Consider the following 20,405-nt stretch of genomic DNA (forward strand, 5'->3'; position numbering starts at 1 on the left):
ATCAATTATTGGAACAAGATAGAAAGTTTTCACCAACCAAAAATTAGGTTTATTCCGGATAGACATGGATCATATAATCTTGTTATTGTTTACGAAGTAATCCATTTTACGAAGAATCCAACCCCCAAAATGGTTGGATGACTATTAAAATCAATCTAGACAAGTCAATATAACCGTGTGAAATTGAACTTCGTCTTGGATACTCTTAAATATATTGAGTTTTTTTCTAAATTTATCAATGTTATTCAACAAGCTAAGGTATCTCCATTATTGTTCCACATAACTTCTCTTATAATTCATAAATAAACCAATAAAAAAGCTTTATAACATGTACTAACTTGAAGTTGCTGTTTTTTTATGAGGCTATAATAACACATCAATCTTCACCTTACTATTGTATAAAACACAAATTAAATGATTTATTTTAAGCATTAAGCAGTAATGTTTTGTAGGCATCATTTATAATGCAAAGAACGTGATTAATTATCTCTTGGAAACATGCTTAATGATACCAGGGAGATGGATATTCATGACATAGTCATCCCAATTAATAATTTTTGGATCAAAGTAGAACATATCCACCTCTCTTGGATCCCCAACTTCTCTTGCCATGGCTAGCAACTTTTCTGTGTTCATGTTATCAAATCTGTTTGAAAATCAAACTAAGCTGTTGTGAGTTAATAATAATAATAGTGGCTACTAATAAATAAAATTGAAAAACAATTTAAATAATATAATAAATTATTATTGGTTTTATTAATTAATAATTAACTTACACGCCATTGAAGAATGCATAGACCATGTAAAAATAAGCCAATCGCATGACAACACGAAGCTTTCTGTTGAAGTCATCACATGTCTCTTGAAAATATTTGCATAAAACTTCATTGAGAAATTCTAATCCCTAACATATAAATGCAAACTCTATAAGTACATGGTAGATTGGAAACTGTTTCCATTGCAGCTTTTGCATAATGCACATTGTAGTGTGAATTCTTTTCAGATGAGCAACTTAAATTTGATATTAATATTTATCCTCTAACTAGCCGGCAAAGAAGTAATTTGTTGCGAATCAGAGTTCTATTTAAGGATTTATCATCTACTGCTAGCAAATGAGTTGCTGCTTGTATAAAACAGAATTTGAATTCTCGACATTTATTTAAGCGGACAAGTAAGTTAACCACTTGACAAATTAGTTCATTACATAACCAATTTAGGTTAGTCTAATGGTTAGCTCATTAATCCGCTTAAGCAAGTGTCAATGTTTTAAATCTTGTCTTGTACATACAACAATCTATTAGCTAGCTACAAATCATTAAATGAAGCTTCAATCCATGATAGATTAGTTCTTAGCCTATCAAATTAGACAATACAATGAAAAAAATTGATTCATTACACCAAAATTATAACTTAAAATCACTATAGTAGAAACTACAACTGCAATTTAAAATGAACCTTATTACTAAGAGTAACCATTATATAAGAAACATAATAATGAAGTATGTAAGATTCACATTGGTCTTTAAGAAATTTTTATTTAAACATTATACCTTTTAATAAATTTTAATTACTAAATTGATGTTTAAACTTTTATTTTAAAAACTAGATACTATTGTAACAAAACTTTGACAAGGATTTGATGGAGTAAACCTTTAAAGGAAGCACGTAGCGAATGAACATGTATCTGTGAAAGCTTGCTATGTTGCTCAATATGGTAACTTCTCTAACTTTGACAGGATTTCCATCTCTATCTATCCAAGGTTTTGCAGTGAAATATCTTAGGCCATAGTTGAAGAGAGTGTGGTATCTCACAGGATTACTAACAGAAGAACCCACATGATATATGGTGATATCATCACTAGGCTGATTTGCATGTGCTACCATTGCCACTAGCATTGCATTCACCACCATGTCAGCTGGTATCTGCATCAAACTCAACATTATTAATTACTTCTATTTTCTATTTTACAAATAATTATCTTTTAAGGATTCATTAAAATTACATGACTTTATAAAAGAGATTTATATTATTTTCACTGAAATGGAGAAAATTAAAATTATAACAAAAAAACCAATTGCTAATAAATTCAAAAATGCCCGATATTATATTATAAAATAAAGATTATAACATATTTTAAAAGACATTCATTCACAAACAGATAGATAGAATTTGAAGGTTTTTTTAAATGAATATTTTATTTTTTTATTTATCAATATATGTAATTTGCAAGTAAATTACCAATTTAGACATTATTACTTATCTCGTTTACAGTGTGAATGAGTTGGTAATATATGTATCTCGTTTACATGATAAATGAGATAAGACACGTAATTGATGAATGTGTCGCGGGTGCACATGTGTTGTGTAACGGTACTTATCTCGTTTATATAGTACTGTAAACAAGACACGTGTATTACCAACTTCTTTGCACTATAAACAATATAAGCACAAACGATGCTTATATATGTAATTCGTTTACGGTGCCTTTTGGATGTATCATCTATTTAGAATCTTTCTTCCCTCTCTTAGACCCTTTTCTTGACATAATTGAGTAAAACGTACTCTATGACACGCACAGAAGCAAGGAACGACGATATCAACCGTCTAAAGGGCTCGTGGCACATCGCTGGGACTATTGACTTTTAGGTTATTATGTTATGTTTTTTATTTTGAATTAAAAAATCATAAACTTATATTTATTGTAGTAATATGTATGACTAGAGTAGGTGTCTTGTTCTTATTTAAAATTAGAGAATCATAACATTATATTTATTGTACTAATATGTATGACTAGACTAGGTGCCATGTTAAAAACATATCTTATGTTAGTTGCTGTTATAGGTAATATTAGTTATTAATATTTATGTTGAGTAACTTGTTGTACTGAATAATAGTTTGATTGGGGTAGGTGTTGTGTTAAGAACATAACCTATGTTATTTGGTATTTTATTTTTATTAGTTGTAAATAAAAAGTTTAACTATATAGATAACTTTTTTGCATGTTGGGTTTAGGAAATGAACACATAACTATATATCTATGACATTTAAAACACTTATTTAACAACTTTTATTTTTTCTTTGCAGTTATTTAATTTAGTAATTTAACCAAAAAATATTAGTTACTTCAAAACTCAAGTTGGTATTTTGATTTATTTTTATTTAAATATTCTATTTTAATCTTAGTCGAACATTAATTTATTTTTTTTATTTAACAAAGGCCTCTTCTCTACTTCTTAGGAGAGTTAGCCCCACTCTGCTTAAACTACTGGACATCATTCTCCCTTATCTGAGGGAGGCTGGATTTGGCGACATGGTGTAACTTAATGACTTTGTGTTTGACAATACCCTGATTTCTGCATTCATGGAACGATGGCATCCAAAGACCCACATTTTTCACTTGCCTTGGGGTGAGTGCATGATTACTCTGTAGAATGTTGCATACCACCTGGGTTACGCACCAATAGAGAACCAATGAGTGGATTCTTAAGAGATTTTTAGACATGATACTAGTACCCGACGTGGGATTGGGTAGAGGAGCTACTTAATGCTAGACCTCCGCATGCTCAGCAACAAGGAGAGCAGATGAAGGAGTCCTTTTCGATCAAGCTCACATGGCTTAAGGACAGGATGCAGCATATGCCAGCTGGTGCAGATCCTCCCACTCTGCCAGTACACGATATGCTATATATTGCTGCTGATTGAGGGCTACCTGATGACGGATAAGTCGAACAATCTAATTCACATCAGGTGACTTCTCTTGTTGGCAGACTTTGATAGGTGTCGCAGTTTGTCTTGGGGTTTTGCGGTGCTTGCATGGACGTACCACTCGCTGTGCTCTGCAGCACATTGAGCCACTACGAACATTGCGCGGTGCATGTCGTTGCTGATGTGTTGGATATACCATCGATTGTCAGCATGTTGCCCATCGGACAGATAGACACAGACCTTTCCACTGGCCGTTAGGTATACATTTGTTATAATCTCATTTTGTCAATTTTCTTTGTAGCTAAATTTGTTTTCTCATTGCATAAAATGCTATTGCTGTCGTAAATGGGTTCGTAAGTTGATAGGTATGGTCCAGCAGAGTCGAGTCCAGTTTGATGGGAGACTCTTTCGATGGCGTCATTGGCTGGACTAGTTGCCACTCGATGAAGTAAGAAAGCTTTATTCTTATATAATAATTTTCTGCATAAATTTATCTGAATAATTTCATATATTGATTAAAGTCTTTCAACTTAATTTTCAGTTTCGATGGACGCCATACAATGACCCGACATTATAGATTTTGACGCCGGACTGACTGTGAGATAACTTAGAGACAGGCATGGATGAATGTAATTCTCATAGTCTATTTTAATTATGTTGAGTTTCACCATACTAACAGGGTGAAACATTAGTTCAGAGGCCAGCAGCCAGTTCTTGTCGACCCAATCAATGTCGATATAAATACATTACTACCACTGGCAGAGAAGAGGATGTGTAGTGATCGACTCGTCATAAGGAGTAGTATGATAGATGGAGAAAATAAAAAAGATACATATATTACCAACTCGTTTATATTGTAAACGAAATAAATAATAATGTCTAAATTGATAATTTATATGTAAATTATGTATATCAATAAATAAAAAAATAAAATATTTATTTTAAAAAATTCGAATTTAAATGTCACGGAATAGATTTTGTTATATCATCACCTAATTAGATGTTTATATATGGTTATAAAAAGTTTGATATATATTAAATGACTAAGTCAAACACCTTTATTAATAATGTGGTAATATCAAATGATTGAATGAGTAAAACTTTTTACATGTGAATTTAGTCTTTGTTTGAGAAAAGACTAAAAAGAACGCAAAAAATTTAGGGTTTAGAATAGGAAGGAATTAAATGTAGGAGGATGCTCCAATGAAGTTATTAATTCTATTTTTTTTTTAAGCTGAAAGTAAGTTCGTTAGATTTGTTTTAAAAATATTAAAAATTTTGTGGAGATAGATAATTTTTTATTGACCAAACGTTAAAAGACGTGACACACTATTTTAACTTTGTTATTGTGAAATAAATTTAGTTCGGTCTGTTTATAAATATATAAATCGGTTTGTGAAAAAAAAACATTTACTTATTTTAATTATTTTAATACAATATTATTTTCATTTTTAACATTTAAGTTAAGTTTAATTTTATTTTTAATATTTAAAATATTTTATTTATTTTATTTTAATTTTTTATCAAAATTAATTTTTTTTAAAAGTATAATTTTTTCATGTTATTATCTTTTTTTTTTATTCTATCACATTTATTCTCAAACAACTATAATTACTACTATGACCATGAGAATTATAATTTTTGTTTTTATTTAAAAGAAAATTATAATAAAGAATATATTTTTACAAAAAAATTGATTTTAAGCAAAATATTAAAATAAGATAAAATAAAATTTTTTAAATATTAAAGACAAAATTAAAATTTAATCTACATATTAAAAACTAAAATAATATTTTATTCTAATTATTTTTATTAATTATGAAAAATAAAACATAAAAAAAACACATTAAGACAGACATAAAAGGTAGGGTTAAGTACGATTTTGGTTCTTAAGATATAGGCAGAAAATTTTTTTTTTGTCATCAGCCTTTTTTTGCATACAAAATGGTCTGTAAGATTTAACTTGGTTTTAAAATTGTCTCTAAGGTTTAACTTGGTTTTAAATTTTTTGCGGCGCGAAAGCGGAGGTAGAAATGGATCGTGAATAGCTTTTTCTTCTTCTTCCCTTCCCCTTCGCACGAGCAAAAATACTCTCCTTTTCTTATTTTTCTTTTTTTTATTATGGGTAATTTGGTCCAAAATTCTAATATTTAAGTAAAAAAGACGATTTTAAAATTTAGTTTTAAAACTAAGAGACGATTTTATATACAAAAAAAAGGTTAGAAACAAAAAAAATTTTGACTTATACCTTAAAAACCAAAATTATACTTAACCCTAAAAGATAACTTCATTTAAGTGGCTCCTTAATGGTTGATTTTATTTCTAATAAGTGTCTCCTCAAATTAGAGTTTTTTTTGGGTTTATTTAATTTTTGTATAGGTATTTTTTTTTATTTGTCTTATGCTATTTTTTTTTACTTTTAAGATTCACCAATAATCAAACTCTAAACCTTTTGAATATAAAGTTTTAATATCATATCATAAAATTACTCATCATAAAAGTTTAAAGAAGAATAAAAGAGAACTAAAAAAAATCAAAGAAAAAAAATAAAAAGAGAAGATAATTTAATTGATGAAATTTTAAAAAGAAAAGATACAAATTACTAATTCCATTCTTGCTTGATTCTATTACGACTATTACTTTATTTATAATAAATTTTATTCCTAATAAAAAAATGTAATTGAACTATAGGATCTAGTTTTACTCTTTACATAAAACAAATAAACATTTGTTTTTGTACTCTCTCTTGATAAAGTTTTTATTTTTCTAAAATAATTTATTAAAGTTTATCTTTTAAAATATAATTTTTAAAATAATAATATTTATATTTGATAAATTAATAACTTTTAATAAATATAAATAACAATAATTATACTTGATAAAATAATTTTTAAAGTTTAAAAAATTATTAATATACAAATTTATTATATTAGACATATATTTTAATTTTGATAAATATAAATTAATTTTAATATTTTTTAAATATTTTTAAAAATACTTTTAACTTTTAAAAGTTACAAACATATATATATATATATATATATATATATATATATATATATATATATATATATATATATATTACAAAATTCAAAACGAAATGCTTATAACAAACCAAGTATTAGACTCGTAGAGAGAATGGGATCAATTCCGATTTGGCGAGTATAATTTCTAGATTTCATCATTATCTAATTAAGAAGAAATGCTTTATTTAGTAGTGACTCACCACATCAAAAATTGCTTGAGGATCCGCAGGAAAGAATGTTAACATTCCTTTACCGTACGCAACAGCGAAACTGTCCATTTGCCTGCATGGAAAGACTCGAGAACATGAAAAGCTTATGGAAGGTGCAAATTAAACAAAAATGCACATTTAAAGTAATAATAGGTATAGATTATATTATGTTTGAGGCAGATCGGTAAAAATTTAAAGATTTTGAATAATGTCATGAAACTATTTTTTTTTAATTTAAGTTGATAATATATATATATATATATATATATATATATATATATATATATATATAATATGTCTTCTGGTACAAAAATCTATTTTATTAGATTTGTGTGAATTTTTGTAAAAAAAAAAAATTTATTTATTTTATATTTTTTTTTGAAAAATAACAAGAATCAAATTTTAATTTTTTGTGTCATATATAAATATTTTAATATCATATCATTATAAAATTATTTCTTCTAGAAATTAAAGTAATAAAAAATACATAAATATATATTTTTATCAAAATATAAATACAATATTAAACATATAATTATATAATTTAACATTATATTTATATTCTTAGTGTGACTGAGAGACTCAAATCCGAGACCTCTAAAAATGAATATGGAGGGATTCTGCCATTTGAACTATAACTTATTGACAAATTATATTACTTAATAAATATTATAATATATAAAATTATATTAAAAAATACTTTGGAGTATATATTCATGTCAACTTTAGAGTCATCCTTATAGGTCTCAATTATTTTTGCATCAAATTAATAAAATAATATATCTTCAGATATCCAATTTTGATATATGAATTTCGTAACCCAATTAAAGTGGTAGGGTTGGATCGGATATAGACAGTGTGCACCAAACGCAAATAATAATAATAATAATAATAATAATAATAATAATAATAATAAGAGAAGTGCTAAGGGGCAGCAACTTTTGTGATTTGTAGCCATCAAATAGTTATCAATAATGATTTTAATGGTATGAGATTGGTGTGAGATTTCATCCAATGATTCACTTTTCTTTGCTGGTTACATGCTGGCTAAAATTTGATAAAGTTGTTGCTCTCCTAGACTTTTCCTAATAATAATAATAATAATAATAATAATAATAATAATAATAATAATAAGGTGTGTTACATTGTACCTTACAACGTCTATCCAACCTGGAAAAGGTTCTTTGTAAGTGCTGCTAATAGTTGTAGGTCGAATGAGGACAATGGGCATATTTTTCTTCGAATTTGTTAAAAGCATTTCGCCCATTGCTTTTGTAAATAGATATGTATTTGGCCAACCATATAGACTTGCTCTGGAAATTAATCAAAGATGAAACTAATATAAACTTATTTGGTAATTGATAAAATATAACACAGCTTTTTTTGCGTTAACAATTACTTTTGAAAATTATTCTAAATTGTTAAAACTGTAAACATCTAATTTGGCCAATCAACAAAGACAAACTTGTTTCTTTCTATTTCTAAATAGAAGTTTCTAGTAATGTAAATATATAGTGAGACAAATTAGAAATATGGCATTATTTTGATCAATGTAATATGAATTTAGTTTTATGTACTGATAAAATAATTTTATTAAAGTGTCTAATTATGTATTATTATATTATCAAAAATAATTAATTTTTAAATTTATTATTTAAAAAAATCAGCTAAATGTATAAATTTGATTAAATGACTATATAAATATTTTTATATTATCGTAACAAAATTAAATTCTAATTATACATAGGTTAAAAAGGAATGGTCGATGGAGATTTATCTACTTTTTTTTTCGTTTATTCAAACAGTATTTTCCAACCCGACAGGTTAAGGACTATCTGAACTCCATTTAAGGGTCTGCTGCTGACCAATGAATTGATGCATGCACAAAATGGAGTTCGAATTCCCGACATTTGTTTAAACAGACGAATGAGCTGACCACTCGACCAATCTAAATTGGTTGAGATTTATCTACTTAATTAATTAGTGTAAAGACTAAAGAAAGAACCTTTTGGTGCCCAATTCCTTCATGGCAAGTTTAATTTCATCTTGCGTGGCTCCTTCCTGCTGAAGGTGATTCAATTGTTGTTGCACCAATTTCATTTCCATTTCAATGTCCAATCCAGGCACTCCATTCAGTGACACACCCATATGGTGTGGATCTTCTAATATCAGTCCTTCTCTCTCACCACATACATAAGCTGCAAACAATAAAATAATACAGGGAAAAAATTTATATATTTTGTTATCAGTATTGCTAGGACGAACATATTTTGTGATTGTTAGCAATTAATTAATTATTATTAATATTTTTTATAGTGTCGTCAAATTATATTTAATAGTATGAGATTATATAATCTTTTTTTATTAATTAAATACTGATTAAATTTTAATTAAAGTACTGACTCCTTAAACTTTCTCTTTTACTAATAGGTGCCTTTAATTTTAATTTTCTTATGTGAATTTAAAAAAAAATCAATAAATGATTGGTTTCTCTTTTGATTTTATCTTTTCGCGTTTATTATTTCATTTTTAATAAAACCTTAAACATATAAACTATTAAAAATAAAAATAGAAATCAATCAAGACTCGTAACATTTTTCAACTTAACAAAGTTTAATCATTGTAAAAAAATTTTCATATTTTATAAACATAATACATGGATACTAAACACTAGCCATCAATCTATTACTCTTAGTATTTTTAGAGTAGTATTAAAAGGTCCACGGGTTTTGTAATTTGTAACCATTAATTAGTTATTATTAATATTTTTAATATTGTGAGATTACATCTAATGATGTAAAATTTTACTTTTTTTTACTGGTTAAGTGTTGGTTAAATTTTAATAAAAATACTTACTTCTAGACTTTCTCCTCTTAGTATTTATAAAAAAAAAAAGAACTTTGTTAGGTAAACAATAGTTTTTGTGAATAATGTGAATAATAAGCTCTAAAATTGGCTAATAAAGTAAAAACACACTACGCCTTAAATTATCTACTTAAATCTTAATATTAAAATAACCATCTACACACCTAATGAATTAAACATCTAATATATTTATTGTTCATATTATTTAGTATTTTAATTGTCTACCTATATTTTTTCATAAAAAAATTAATTAGATTACTCTAAATAACTTTAACTATTTTCCTATAAAAGCAATATTAATGCATATTGTCATTCTCTAATTCATAATGTTATTCTCTTATTATATATTATTTCCAAATTAAATTACCCTAAACTCTTATAGTCATAATTCCTACATTAGACAAAATAAAAAAAAAAACAAATAGATAAAAATACACGTAAAAAAGTTTAGGATAGATAAAGCATGTTCCAAAAGATTATAAATATTAAAGTATACACAAAAAATTAATTATAATCAATGGACAAAAATGACACACCATTAATGATGTGAATTTTTATATTTAAAAATAATATAAATAAAACACCCAACAAGTGATGTGTCCTAATTCTGAAGGAACGCTAACTTTACCCACCTTTATAAAATCTTGCGAAATCAAGAGATTGAGGGTGAAGCTATGTCTAGGCCTGAGGGTAAGATGAGATTATATGCAACCATGGGAGTGCGTGGTAGGAGTATTAAAGTATAGTTGTCTTAATCTTTAAGTCATTACTGAGTCAGCTAGAATTAGTTAGCTTTTTGACTTTAGAAATCAATTAGAAGTCACTTTAGTTGTCTTAATTTTTAGAAGTTTGTTATGAGTCAATTAAGTGCAAAGCTTTCATAAGATTTTAGAAAAGACTCTTATCTGTAACTATAAAATTATTACTTTTTTATTGTATCAGGTGATCTTTTTAATATACTATTGAATTAAGTATTGCAGATTCAATTTTTCTCTCTTTCTTTTACTTTTTTTCTCTTCTTTATCTTTTTCTCTAAAATTCTATTTTTACTGCAAAAAAAATGCTAAGAACTATTAGACTTACTGTTGGATTTAGTGACGGATTTGATGAGGAATTCGTCATGTCAAATAATTACTGACAGATAGTCGCTTCCAACGGTAAAATCGCCGGTAACTTTTGGCGAAAAACCACAACAAATAGGCGCCAAACTTTAGTGTCGGAGTTACTTTAAGAAGAATCCAACGGTAGACACGTTTAATGGCACGCTGCGTTTTGGTGATCTGCACCAAATTATCGTCAGAAATATCCGCCGATAAATCTGACAGTAACTGTGTGCTAAATTGGAACTGCAAACCCCCTCTTGCTTCATTTCGAATTCAGTATCTCTCTCTTTAACTTCTCACATTCGCCTCTCTCTCCTCTCACCCTCTCAATCTCTCTCTAACCTTCTCATCTCTCCTCTCCGTCAATCTCTTCCGCCGCTGCCGCTTTTCGTAAACATCGCCACCGCTGCCTCTGACGCTGCCGCCACTGCTGAACCTCCTTGCCACCTCTGCTGCAATACCCCTGCCGAATCTGTTTTTGTCGCAATTTTTTCTTCATTACCTAAGTTCCTGATACCTTTCATGGTATCAGAGCTTAGGGTACCACATCTTTCATGAAATCTAAGAAACCAGATCCTAATCCAATTGAAGCTCAGTCACAATGGCACAAGGATTTAATGCGGTACTAATCTCAATGAAACTAGATGAGAACAATTACCTACAGTGGAAAGATCAAGCAGAATCAACATTTGAAGAAAATGATATGCTAAATCACATCACAGGAGAAGAAATACCTCTATAGTTTCTTGCATTTGAGAACAATGGAGCGAATACAGTGACTCCTGAATTTCAAAAATGGAAGAAACATGATGCACTCCTTAAATCGTGTTTGTTAGCATCACTGAGCAAACCATTCACAACAAGAATGGTTGGATGCGTTCACACTTGTTAAGTTTGGAAGAGGTTAGAAGATCATTTCTCTTCTCAAATCAAAGCTAAGGTAATGCAATTGAAGAATAAGTTGAGTAGTATTCAAATTGGTCTATCTGTTTGAATAGTTTGACTGAAAAATATTCATCACTGATAATGTTTATTCTAGCATGGTCTCAAAGAATAACTGTAGGTGAATTGGAAGCCTTACTCTTAGCAAATGAAAGCATGCTAGCAAGATTTTAAAGACCAGAAGCATTTGTCTAAGCAAATCTAGCTCAGTTTGGTCAAAATTAGCAAATGAGAGGTGGATTCAGAGGTGAATTTTGAGGTAAAGGTGGATGAATGTATAGAAGAGGCAAACGATCATATAGTGGAGGCAAAATGATGCAAGAATCATAGAGTGGAGGTAGAAGAATGCAAGAATAGTACAATGGAGGAAGAGGAATACCAGAACAATATATTGAAAATAGAGAAATGCAAGAACAATCTCACTATGGATATGGAAGAGCACAATATGAAAGAGGTAGAATGAATGATGGAAGGAACTTTATGAGTGGAAAATCACAATATGAGAAGCCACAATATCAGATCTGTGATAAGATAGGTCACACAGCCAAAACATGTGAGTACAAACATGATGAAGAGCAATATGAAAGGGACTACAACAATCAGATTAGTCAACCCAAAGCCAACTTCAGTAATGTGCTAGCTACACCAGCAACCATTCAAGATCTATATTAGTATCCTAATTTAAGTGCTACACACCATATAATACATGATGAACATAATCTGATGGAGAAAGAAGAATATGTTGGAGATGAGCAAGTTGTGATAGGAAATGAAACAAGTTTGCAAATCAATCTAGTTGGTAATTCGTGCTTTAAATCTGACTTGAGCTTTAGGTTGTTTATGTTGAGAAAACTTCTAGTTGTGTCTGAGATCACAAAGAACTTGATGAGTGTATATCAATTCCGTTGTGATAATAAAAGTTTCTTTGAATTCCATGCAGATAGATGTACATTAAATCACAAGAAACCAAAGAAGTTGTGCTTCAAGGGAATGTTACAAAGGCCTTTATAACTTTGTTAATTTTACTACAATCCACACACTAGTAGCTTATATCACCACTTTTAACAACAAGAATAATATCCTAATCTGGCATGCCAGATTAGAACATCCAAGCCAAAATGTTATGTCAAAAGTCTTATCCTTTTCAACCAATAGTAGTGTCAGCAACTCCCATTCCGATACTAATTAATGATATAGAAATTATACTGTCAATCTCTAAACCAGAAACTACTTATACAGCAAGAAAATCACATTCAATGATCACTAGAAGTAAAGCTGGTATATTCAAGCCAAGAGCCTTTTAAGTAAGTGTATAACCAAGGAGTGTGCAGCAATCTCTTAACTCACCATAGTGAAAAGAAGCAATGAATCTAGAGTATGAGCCATAGATGTAAAACAAGACTTGGGAACTAGTTACTCTCCCTCCAAACAGACAAGAAATAGGAAGCAGATGGGTGTTCAAAATCAAGTATAACTCAGATGGATCTCTACAAAAATACAAGGCAAGATTGGTATTACAGAGATATGCACAAAAGCCTGGTTTTGACTTCACTGAGACATATAGTCCAGTGATAAAGCCTACCTCAATAAAGCTACTTTTATCAATTGCCATTAACAAAATCTTGGGTGATCAAGCAGTTAAATGTAAATAATACTTTCTTATATGAAAATTTAGTGGAAGAAGTGTACATGAGACAACCTAAAGGGTATGAAATTAGTGACCCCTCATTGGTGTGTAAAATTCACCAAGGCTCTCTATTGATTGAGGCAAGCTTCAAGAGAGTGGTATCACAAGTTAGAAAATGGGTTGGATGAAATTGATTTCCAAGCAACAAAGTCAGATGTTTCAGTATTTTTAACAAATAGTAGTGCAATAAAGACCTTTGTGTTAGTATATGTGGATGATATTATAATCATTGATGAATCTAAAAAGCATGTGAAAGAAGTAATTGAAAAATTGAATGCTAAGTGCACTCAAAGACATAGGAGATCTTCACTATTTTTTTGGAATTCAAGTAGCAAAAACAAGGAATAGTAGATTAATTCTGTCACAACAGAAGTATATTGGTGAAGTATTAAAGAAAGCAAGCATGGTTGGATGTACAAACTGCCACACACCTCTATGTCAACTGTAAAAGCTCTCAGCCTTTGGTGGATCAATAATTGGGAGCCTGCAATATTTAACTATAATCAAACCAAAACTCTTATAGTGTCAACAAAATGTCATAATTTGTTCAAACTCCTCTAGACACTCATTAGAGAATGGTAAAAAGGATAGTCAGATATTTTAGTGGGACAAGAAACTATGGACTGCACCTAAAAAAGAAAAATTTGATGCATATCGCTGCATATAGTGATTCAGATTGGGCTGGAGATCCTGTGATAGGAAATTTATAAGTGGATATTGTGTATTTTTTAGTTTAAATATAATTTTTTAGGCTTCAATAAAACAAACAACAGTGGCAAGATCCAACACAAAAGCATAATATAAGAGCATGGCTGACTTGGTGGGAGAGTTACTTTGGATAAAGAATTTAATGGTTAACTTACAATTTCTACTAAAAAAAGCACCACTAATGTACTAGGACAACTTAAGTGCAGTGCTATTGACTGTCAATCCAATTTTACATCCTAAATCAAAACATTTTGAGATTGATTTACACTTTGTGAGAGACCATGTCAATAGCAAAGACATCAAAGTAAGTCACATTCTAGGAGCAGTTTAGGTAGCAGACATCTTAACAAAAACAACGCTTTCAAAAAATTTCTTGCACTTCAAGTCCAAGTTGAGTATTGCTGAGTTAGAAAATGGAGATGAAGCAGGAGTAATGTTAAGAAAGAATGGGACAATAGGTCTTGACAACAATAGATGTAAAGTGAAGAATAAAATTCAAAATGATAGAGAACAAGTTTCTGAAGAAATAAGAGGTAGTAGAGATGATGACACAGGTAATGAAAAACTATTAAAACCTTAAAATTTGCCTTAAAATTTGCTATGTTAGTACTGCAGCTTAGAACAATTCTCAAAAAAAGAATTCAGAAGAAAAAGAAAGTAAAGATGATGATAGGAGTATTGAAGTATAACTATCTTAGGCTCTAAGTCATTGTCGAGTCAGCTAGAATTAGTTAGCTTTTTGTTTTTAGAAATCAGTTAGAAGTCAGTTTAGTTGTCTTAGTTTTCAGAAGTTAGTTATGAGTCTATTATGTGCAAAACTTTCATAATATTCTAGAAAAAACTCTTATCTATCACTATAAAAGTATTACTCCATCCGTCACTACATCAGTTGATTTTTTTTAGCACACTACTGGATCAAGTATTGCAAATTTATTTTTTTTTTCTTCTTTTTACCTTTCTTTTTTTCTTTATCTTCATCTGTAAAATTCTACTCTTCTAGTTCTTCTACTTCTCTAATATTAGTTTTTGCTTCATTACTAAGTTCTAAATACTTTTCAAGGAGAACAACTTAAATGATACCTACTGATATAAAAAAGAAAAAAAAAATACTTTTTTAATAGTGGTAAATGTTACCATGACATGGAAGTGATGGTGTTAAAATTATGAAGATTGGAGAGTCCTAATAAATAGTTCTTCCAATATCCATATTATAAGGTATTCCTATATTGACCTTGGTGTCTCTTTTTTCATTAAATTATATTATGATGCCAATTTTTTCTTTTGGTCTTCAATCTTCTTTGAACTAAAAATATGAGTGGAGATGTGACTATTTTATTTGGTTTGGTGAACTTCATGATGAATACACGAAAAACTATTTTAAATGGTAATTTATTACAATAGTCACATTTATGGGGAGACAATTTTAATTTCAACGAGAGAATGGATAAAGATGATACCAATAATGTCACAAGTTATGGTTCAACTGGATTGGTAGGATGAGACATGAAATTAGTAACTTGAGAAAATTGCTAATTGAATTGGTTTGTATGTAAAAATGGAGATATAAAATATAAAAATTTAGGTCAGATCATCACTAAACCATCACAGTGTTAGATAATTACACTAAACTGTCGCATAAGACGTTAATTTAACATAAATGAAATTTTATTAATAGTGTATCACTTTTATCTATCGAGTATACTTTTTTAATATGTATTTTGATATTTATAATCTTTTGGAATATATTTTTATTTATTTTAAACTTTTTTATGTATAATTTTATTCATTTACTCCAAAATAAAATAATAAAATAAAAGATAATAGGAGTATCAATATAAAATTCAGGAGTGTTAGTATTTCTCTTCTTCTAATAAGAGTGAGATAATATATATATTCCTTTTTTTAAGTATTAAAAACTTGTTTTTCTTAATATTAAATTCTTTTAATAGCTTTTATTATGGGAAAAACGAAAAAGATGTACATAAAATTGTGTATATAAATACAACTCAATTTTTAATTTTAAAGTATTACTTAAAACATTTTCAATAATGTATGTTAATTCTAATTTCATTTTATTTTGAATCTTATAAAAATATTTATGAGATCATATGTCATAAATAGTGATTTAAAATTAAAAGTGAAATTTGATTCCTCAATGCTTAATATTAATTTAATTAGAATTTTATATTATTTTTAATTACTTTATCAACATAATTATACGAGTGACAAAATTTTATTATTTTTTCATTAAAGTAATATTAGTTTCATTTTATAAATTAACTTCAATGCAGATTTCAATTTTAAATTAATTCACTTTTTAAAAATATCCAAAAGTGATATTCTAAAAATAATTATTGGAGGTGCTCTTATTATTATTATTAGGTTTATGGTTCCCATATAAAAATTTAAGATTAAAATTAAGGAGCATTAATTTCATAATAATATTTCCGTTTTCTGTTTATTATTCCCTAAAAGAGAAAAAAATAATATATGACAAATAAAAATATATTTATACAAAAATTTAAATAAATCTAAAAAATGTTTTTTACAATCGAAAAAATTTTATAGATAAATTAAATGAAAGAACACAAGATAAAAAAATACTACATCCAATTTAAAATTTTAAAATATTAAATTAATGAATCTCTCATTTTATATATTTTTCATTTTTTTTATTTTTTTCATATCAGACTAATTTTTTTATATTACTCACACTTATTACTTAGCAAAAGAAATTCTTGTTTAAACCTATTATTTAAGTATTTTTTTTTGTCAACTTAAATTTTTTTAAAAAATGTATATATATCACGTTACGAGTGTTACGTACTCTCAGAGATTTCTGTGTACCAACTAATATACTTTTACTTTGTGCAGGTAGATAGGAATGTAGTTGTACATTTCATTCTAACCTGTTGAGACTTGGACAAACACCTGAAGCTTGGTACATTTTTTGGCGAAACTCAAGAGATGCTCAACTCCTAATGTATTTATACCCAATGCCACATCATATCTGTATATAGTAATCAAAGATTACAAAAACACAACATATATACATTATATATATGATGATAAATAATCCTTATACATACAATCAAAAATTAAATAAGAGACGATGATTACTTAGACATGTATATAACTCTCTCTCTCTCTCTCTCTCTCTCTCTCTCTCTCTCTCTCTCTCTCTCTCTCTCTCTCTCTCTCTCTCTCTCTCTCTCTCTCTCTCTCTCTCTCTCTCTCTCTCTCTCTCTCTCTCTCTCTCTAATAATGTTATTTACTTATTTGTACACCACTTATTGGTGCCCTTAAGCATATATTTTTTTTTGAAAAATAATAATTAATAAAAATTTAATTACAAATTTTTATATAAATAAAGATTTAACTACAAATTTTTAAACAGTAAGGTAATGTTTAGAAGAGAGACAGAGATTGAAATAAATTTTAGTATTGTGTTTGGTGTAAAGTGGGAGATAGAAATTGAAACAAGAATGAAGTTCTAATTTAATTTGCACAAAAAATAGAGTTGGAATTAATTAATTAAAATGAGTTTATTTTATGTATAAAATATTATTAAAATTTCAATCTCTATCCTAAAAAATTTTAATCTCCTGTATCTCAACTTTTTGGAGATACTAAAATATTAAAATTTTAATTTAGAGATAGATATTGAAATTTTAGTACGAGAGCCAACAAACATATATAATATTAAATTTCAGTCTTTTAATTTTCATTCCAATACTTCAAAACAAACGCTACCTAAAGGCTTAATTAAAAAATTAGTAAAATGATAAAGAATAACAAAATAATTAAATTTTTAATTCAATGATAAAGAAAAAATATATGACATATAATATAATGAATTTTGTATATTAGTAAAAAATTAAATTTATTATTTTATTATAAATCAATTATTCTTATTAAACCTCTATTGGATTGGTTGGATTTCTAAATTTTCGAACGGATAATTTAATTAGTTTAATAACCAATTTGGTTTTCAGAACTTTAATGATTTAGAATATATTATATACCTTTCATCATATTTAGTTGTTGCAGCTATATTAACTATAACATTTATTTGATTGTAAATCTGATCCCTTAGAATGGTGTCCTTCAAATCCAAGTTCTCTTGAGAAATATCCCCAGGCATCACACTCAACTTTTCTGATACAAAAGAATTGAAGTTTGCTCCAAGAGTTTCCTTCAGCAATCTGAACAAGTCCTTCGATATAATCTACATATATTTGAAATTAAATACTATACAAGAATTATATATTAGCCATACAAATTTTAAAAAGCATAGTAAAAATATATACTATAACTTGAGATAAGTAAAACATATGATGAATCCATGTCTTTTTTTTTTCTCAATTGTCATATATGTGCGCTAAGTGCTAATGGTTGTGAATCTACTTTAATTATAATTATAAATTTGATTTAATTATTATATAAAAGATTATGTGGGAAAGTGAGTGAATGGTAAAAATATATTTTATAATGTGTTCTGATCTGTAGGTGATTACCAATTTTTTGGCCAACAAATAACGAATATTATAAGAGTGTAAAATATAATAATTTATGTATATATATTTTATGTCAATTTATTTATGGATTTTACTTAATTAATGTATAAATTATATATATTAGTTCATGTGTATGCGTATAGATATTTTCAGAAATTGATAAAATGTCAAAAACTTCATGGGAGCCACTCATATAAAAACGTTTAAAATGTTTTTTTTTTAAAGACGTTTTTTAATAATTAAAATTTAACCTATATAATTGATCAAACTATGTTATTTTTGTCAAAATTAGACCAAACAAACTGTTTTGACAAAAAAATTGGTAAATCAAATCTTGAATCGATCTAAATTAATATTCTTTTTTATAAAAAATTATTATAATACTCTTATTATAAAAATGACTAAAATATTCTTATTATATATATTAATTTTGAAAATCCTAAAGTCTAATTCTATGACGACATAGAGAGAAGAGAATAGTTAGGATTTAGAGTTTTTAAAATATATATATAAAAATATTTTAAGTCATTTTTTATAACAGGGGTATTATAGCTATTTTTATAAAAAATATTAATTTAGATCGATTTAACATTTAATTTATCAATTTTTTGGTCAAATCAATTTATTTGGTCTAATTTTGATAAAAATAACACAGATTAATTGATTATATAGATTAAATTTTAATTATTAAAAAAATATTTTAAAAAAAAGACGTTTAACCGTCTTTATGTAGGTGACTCCCAAACTTGATATATTAGATAATTGTTGGTCCTCTTAAGTATCTGTTTATTAATGATAAAGATAAAATATATTCTTTATCTCTAAAGCTTTTGAAAATTATCAAAAAAATTTCTAATATTGAATTTAATTATTTCAATTTATTTTTAATATTTAAAATAATTTTGTTTATTTTTGCAAATTGACCATGTTAATGTAGATGTTGACATGACAATTGTAAATTAATAAGTCAATGGCATCATGTCATATGTACTTTAAAATTTTACCTATACTTTAAAATTTTTCAAAAATTTCAAAGATAGATTTAAACAAAAACAACATATTGATTTATTTACCTCGTGATGCAAGCGATGATTAGCAAATTCAATATCAGGAGCTCTCAGTAGAAGATAAAGTTTTTTCACATTTGGTTGCACTCTAAGAATTTTTTCCACAAAAACTACCAAATCAAAAAATCAAATCAGGTAATTAAACACATGCTAATTAATCAAATAAAATTAGTAAGTAGAGTCATATATATATAAAAGCAAGATACAATATACTTTTTGCAAGGAAGCCAGTAGCACCAGTGACTAAGATGGTCTTGTCCTTAAGGAACTGTAGTATGCTTCCTAACTCCATTATGTATTATCTTAGATAAATTGAGAGGCAGAAGAACAATTTTCAAAGAACACAATAAAATGAGGTATGAGATGAGATAAGAGAAACGAGATGGACTAATATATATATATAGATACACACAGTTAGTGGTAGAGTTTGAAACAAAATTTTGGGGAAAAAAATTTAATATAAAAATTTAAAGTCAAACTCATTTGATGTAACTCTTTAAATTTTTGAAGGTTATATCTCACTTTTTTTATGATTCATTAAAGTAGAAGAACTATTTATAGGTGTTGATATTGTA

At 27.5% G+C, this 20,405-nt stretch overlaps 1 protein-coding gene across 1 annotated transcript; it reads right to left on the reverse strand.

Moving 5' to 3' along the window:
- Positions 1 to 195: 195 nt before the first annotated feature.
- LOC112737450 (alcohol-forming fatty acyl-CoA reductase) lies at positions 196 to 20,200 on the reverse strand. Its single transcript, XM_025787357.3, has 10 exons — positions 20,044 to 20,200; positions 19,837 to 19,940; positions 18,272 to 18,474; positions 17,156 to 17,256; positions 8,947 to 9,139; positions 8,093 to 8,254; positions 6,933 to 7,014; positions 1,651 to 1,923; positions 777 to 904; positions 196 to 646 (listed from the first exon to the last, which is right to left on the reverse strand). The coding sequence occupies exons 1-10, from the start codon at positions 20,120 to 20,122 to the stop codon at positions 484 to 486; spliced, it is 1,488 nt and encodes a 495-aa protein (XP_025643142.1). The 5' UTR covers positions 20,123 to 20,200; the 3' UTR covers positions 196 to 483.
- Between the last annotated feature and the right edge of the window lie 205 nt (positions 20,201 to 20,405).

The sequence above is a fragment of the Arachis hypogaea genome, chromosome 13 (genome assembly GCF_003086295.3).
Source record: "Arachis hypogaea cultivar Tifrunner chromosome 13, arahy.Tifrunner.gnm2.J5K5, whole genome shotgun sequence".
Lineage (NCBI taxonomy): Eukaryota > Viridiplantae > Streptophyta > Magnoliopsida > Fabales > Fabaceae > Arachis > Arachis hypogaea.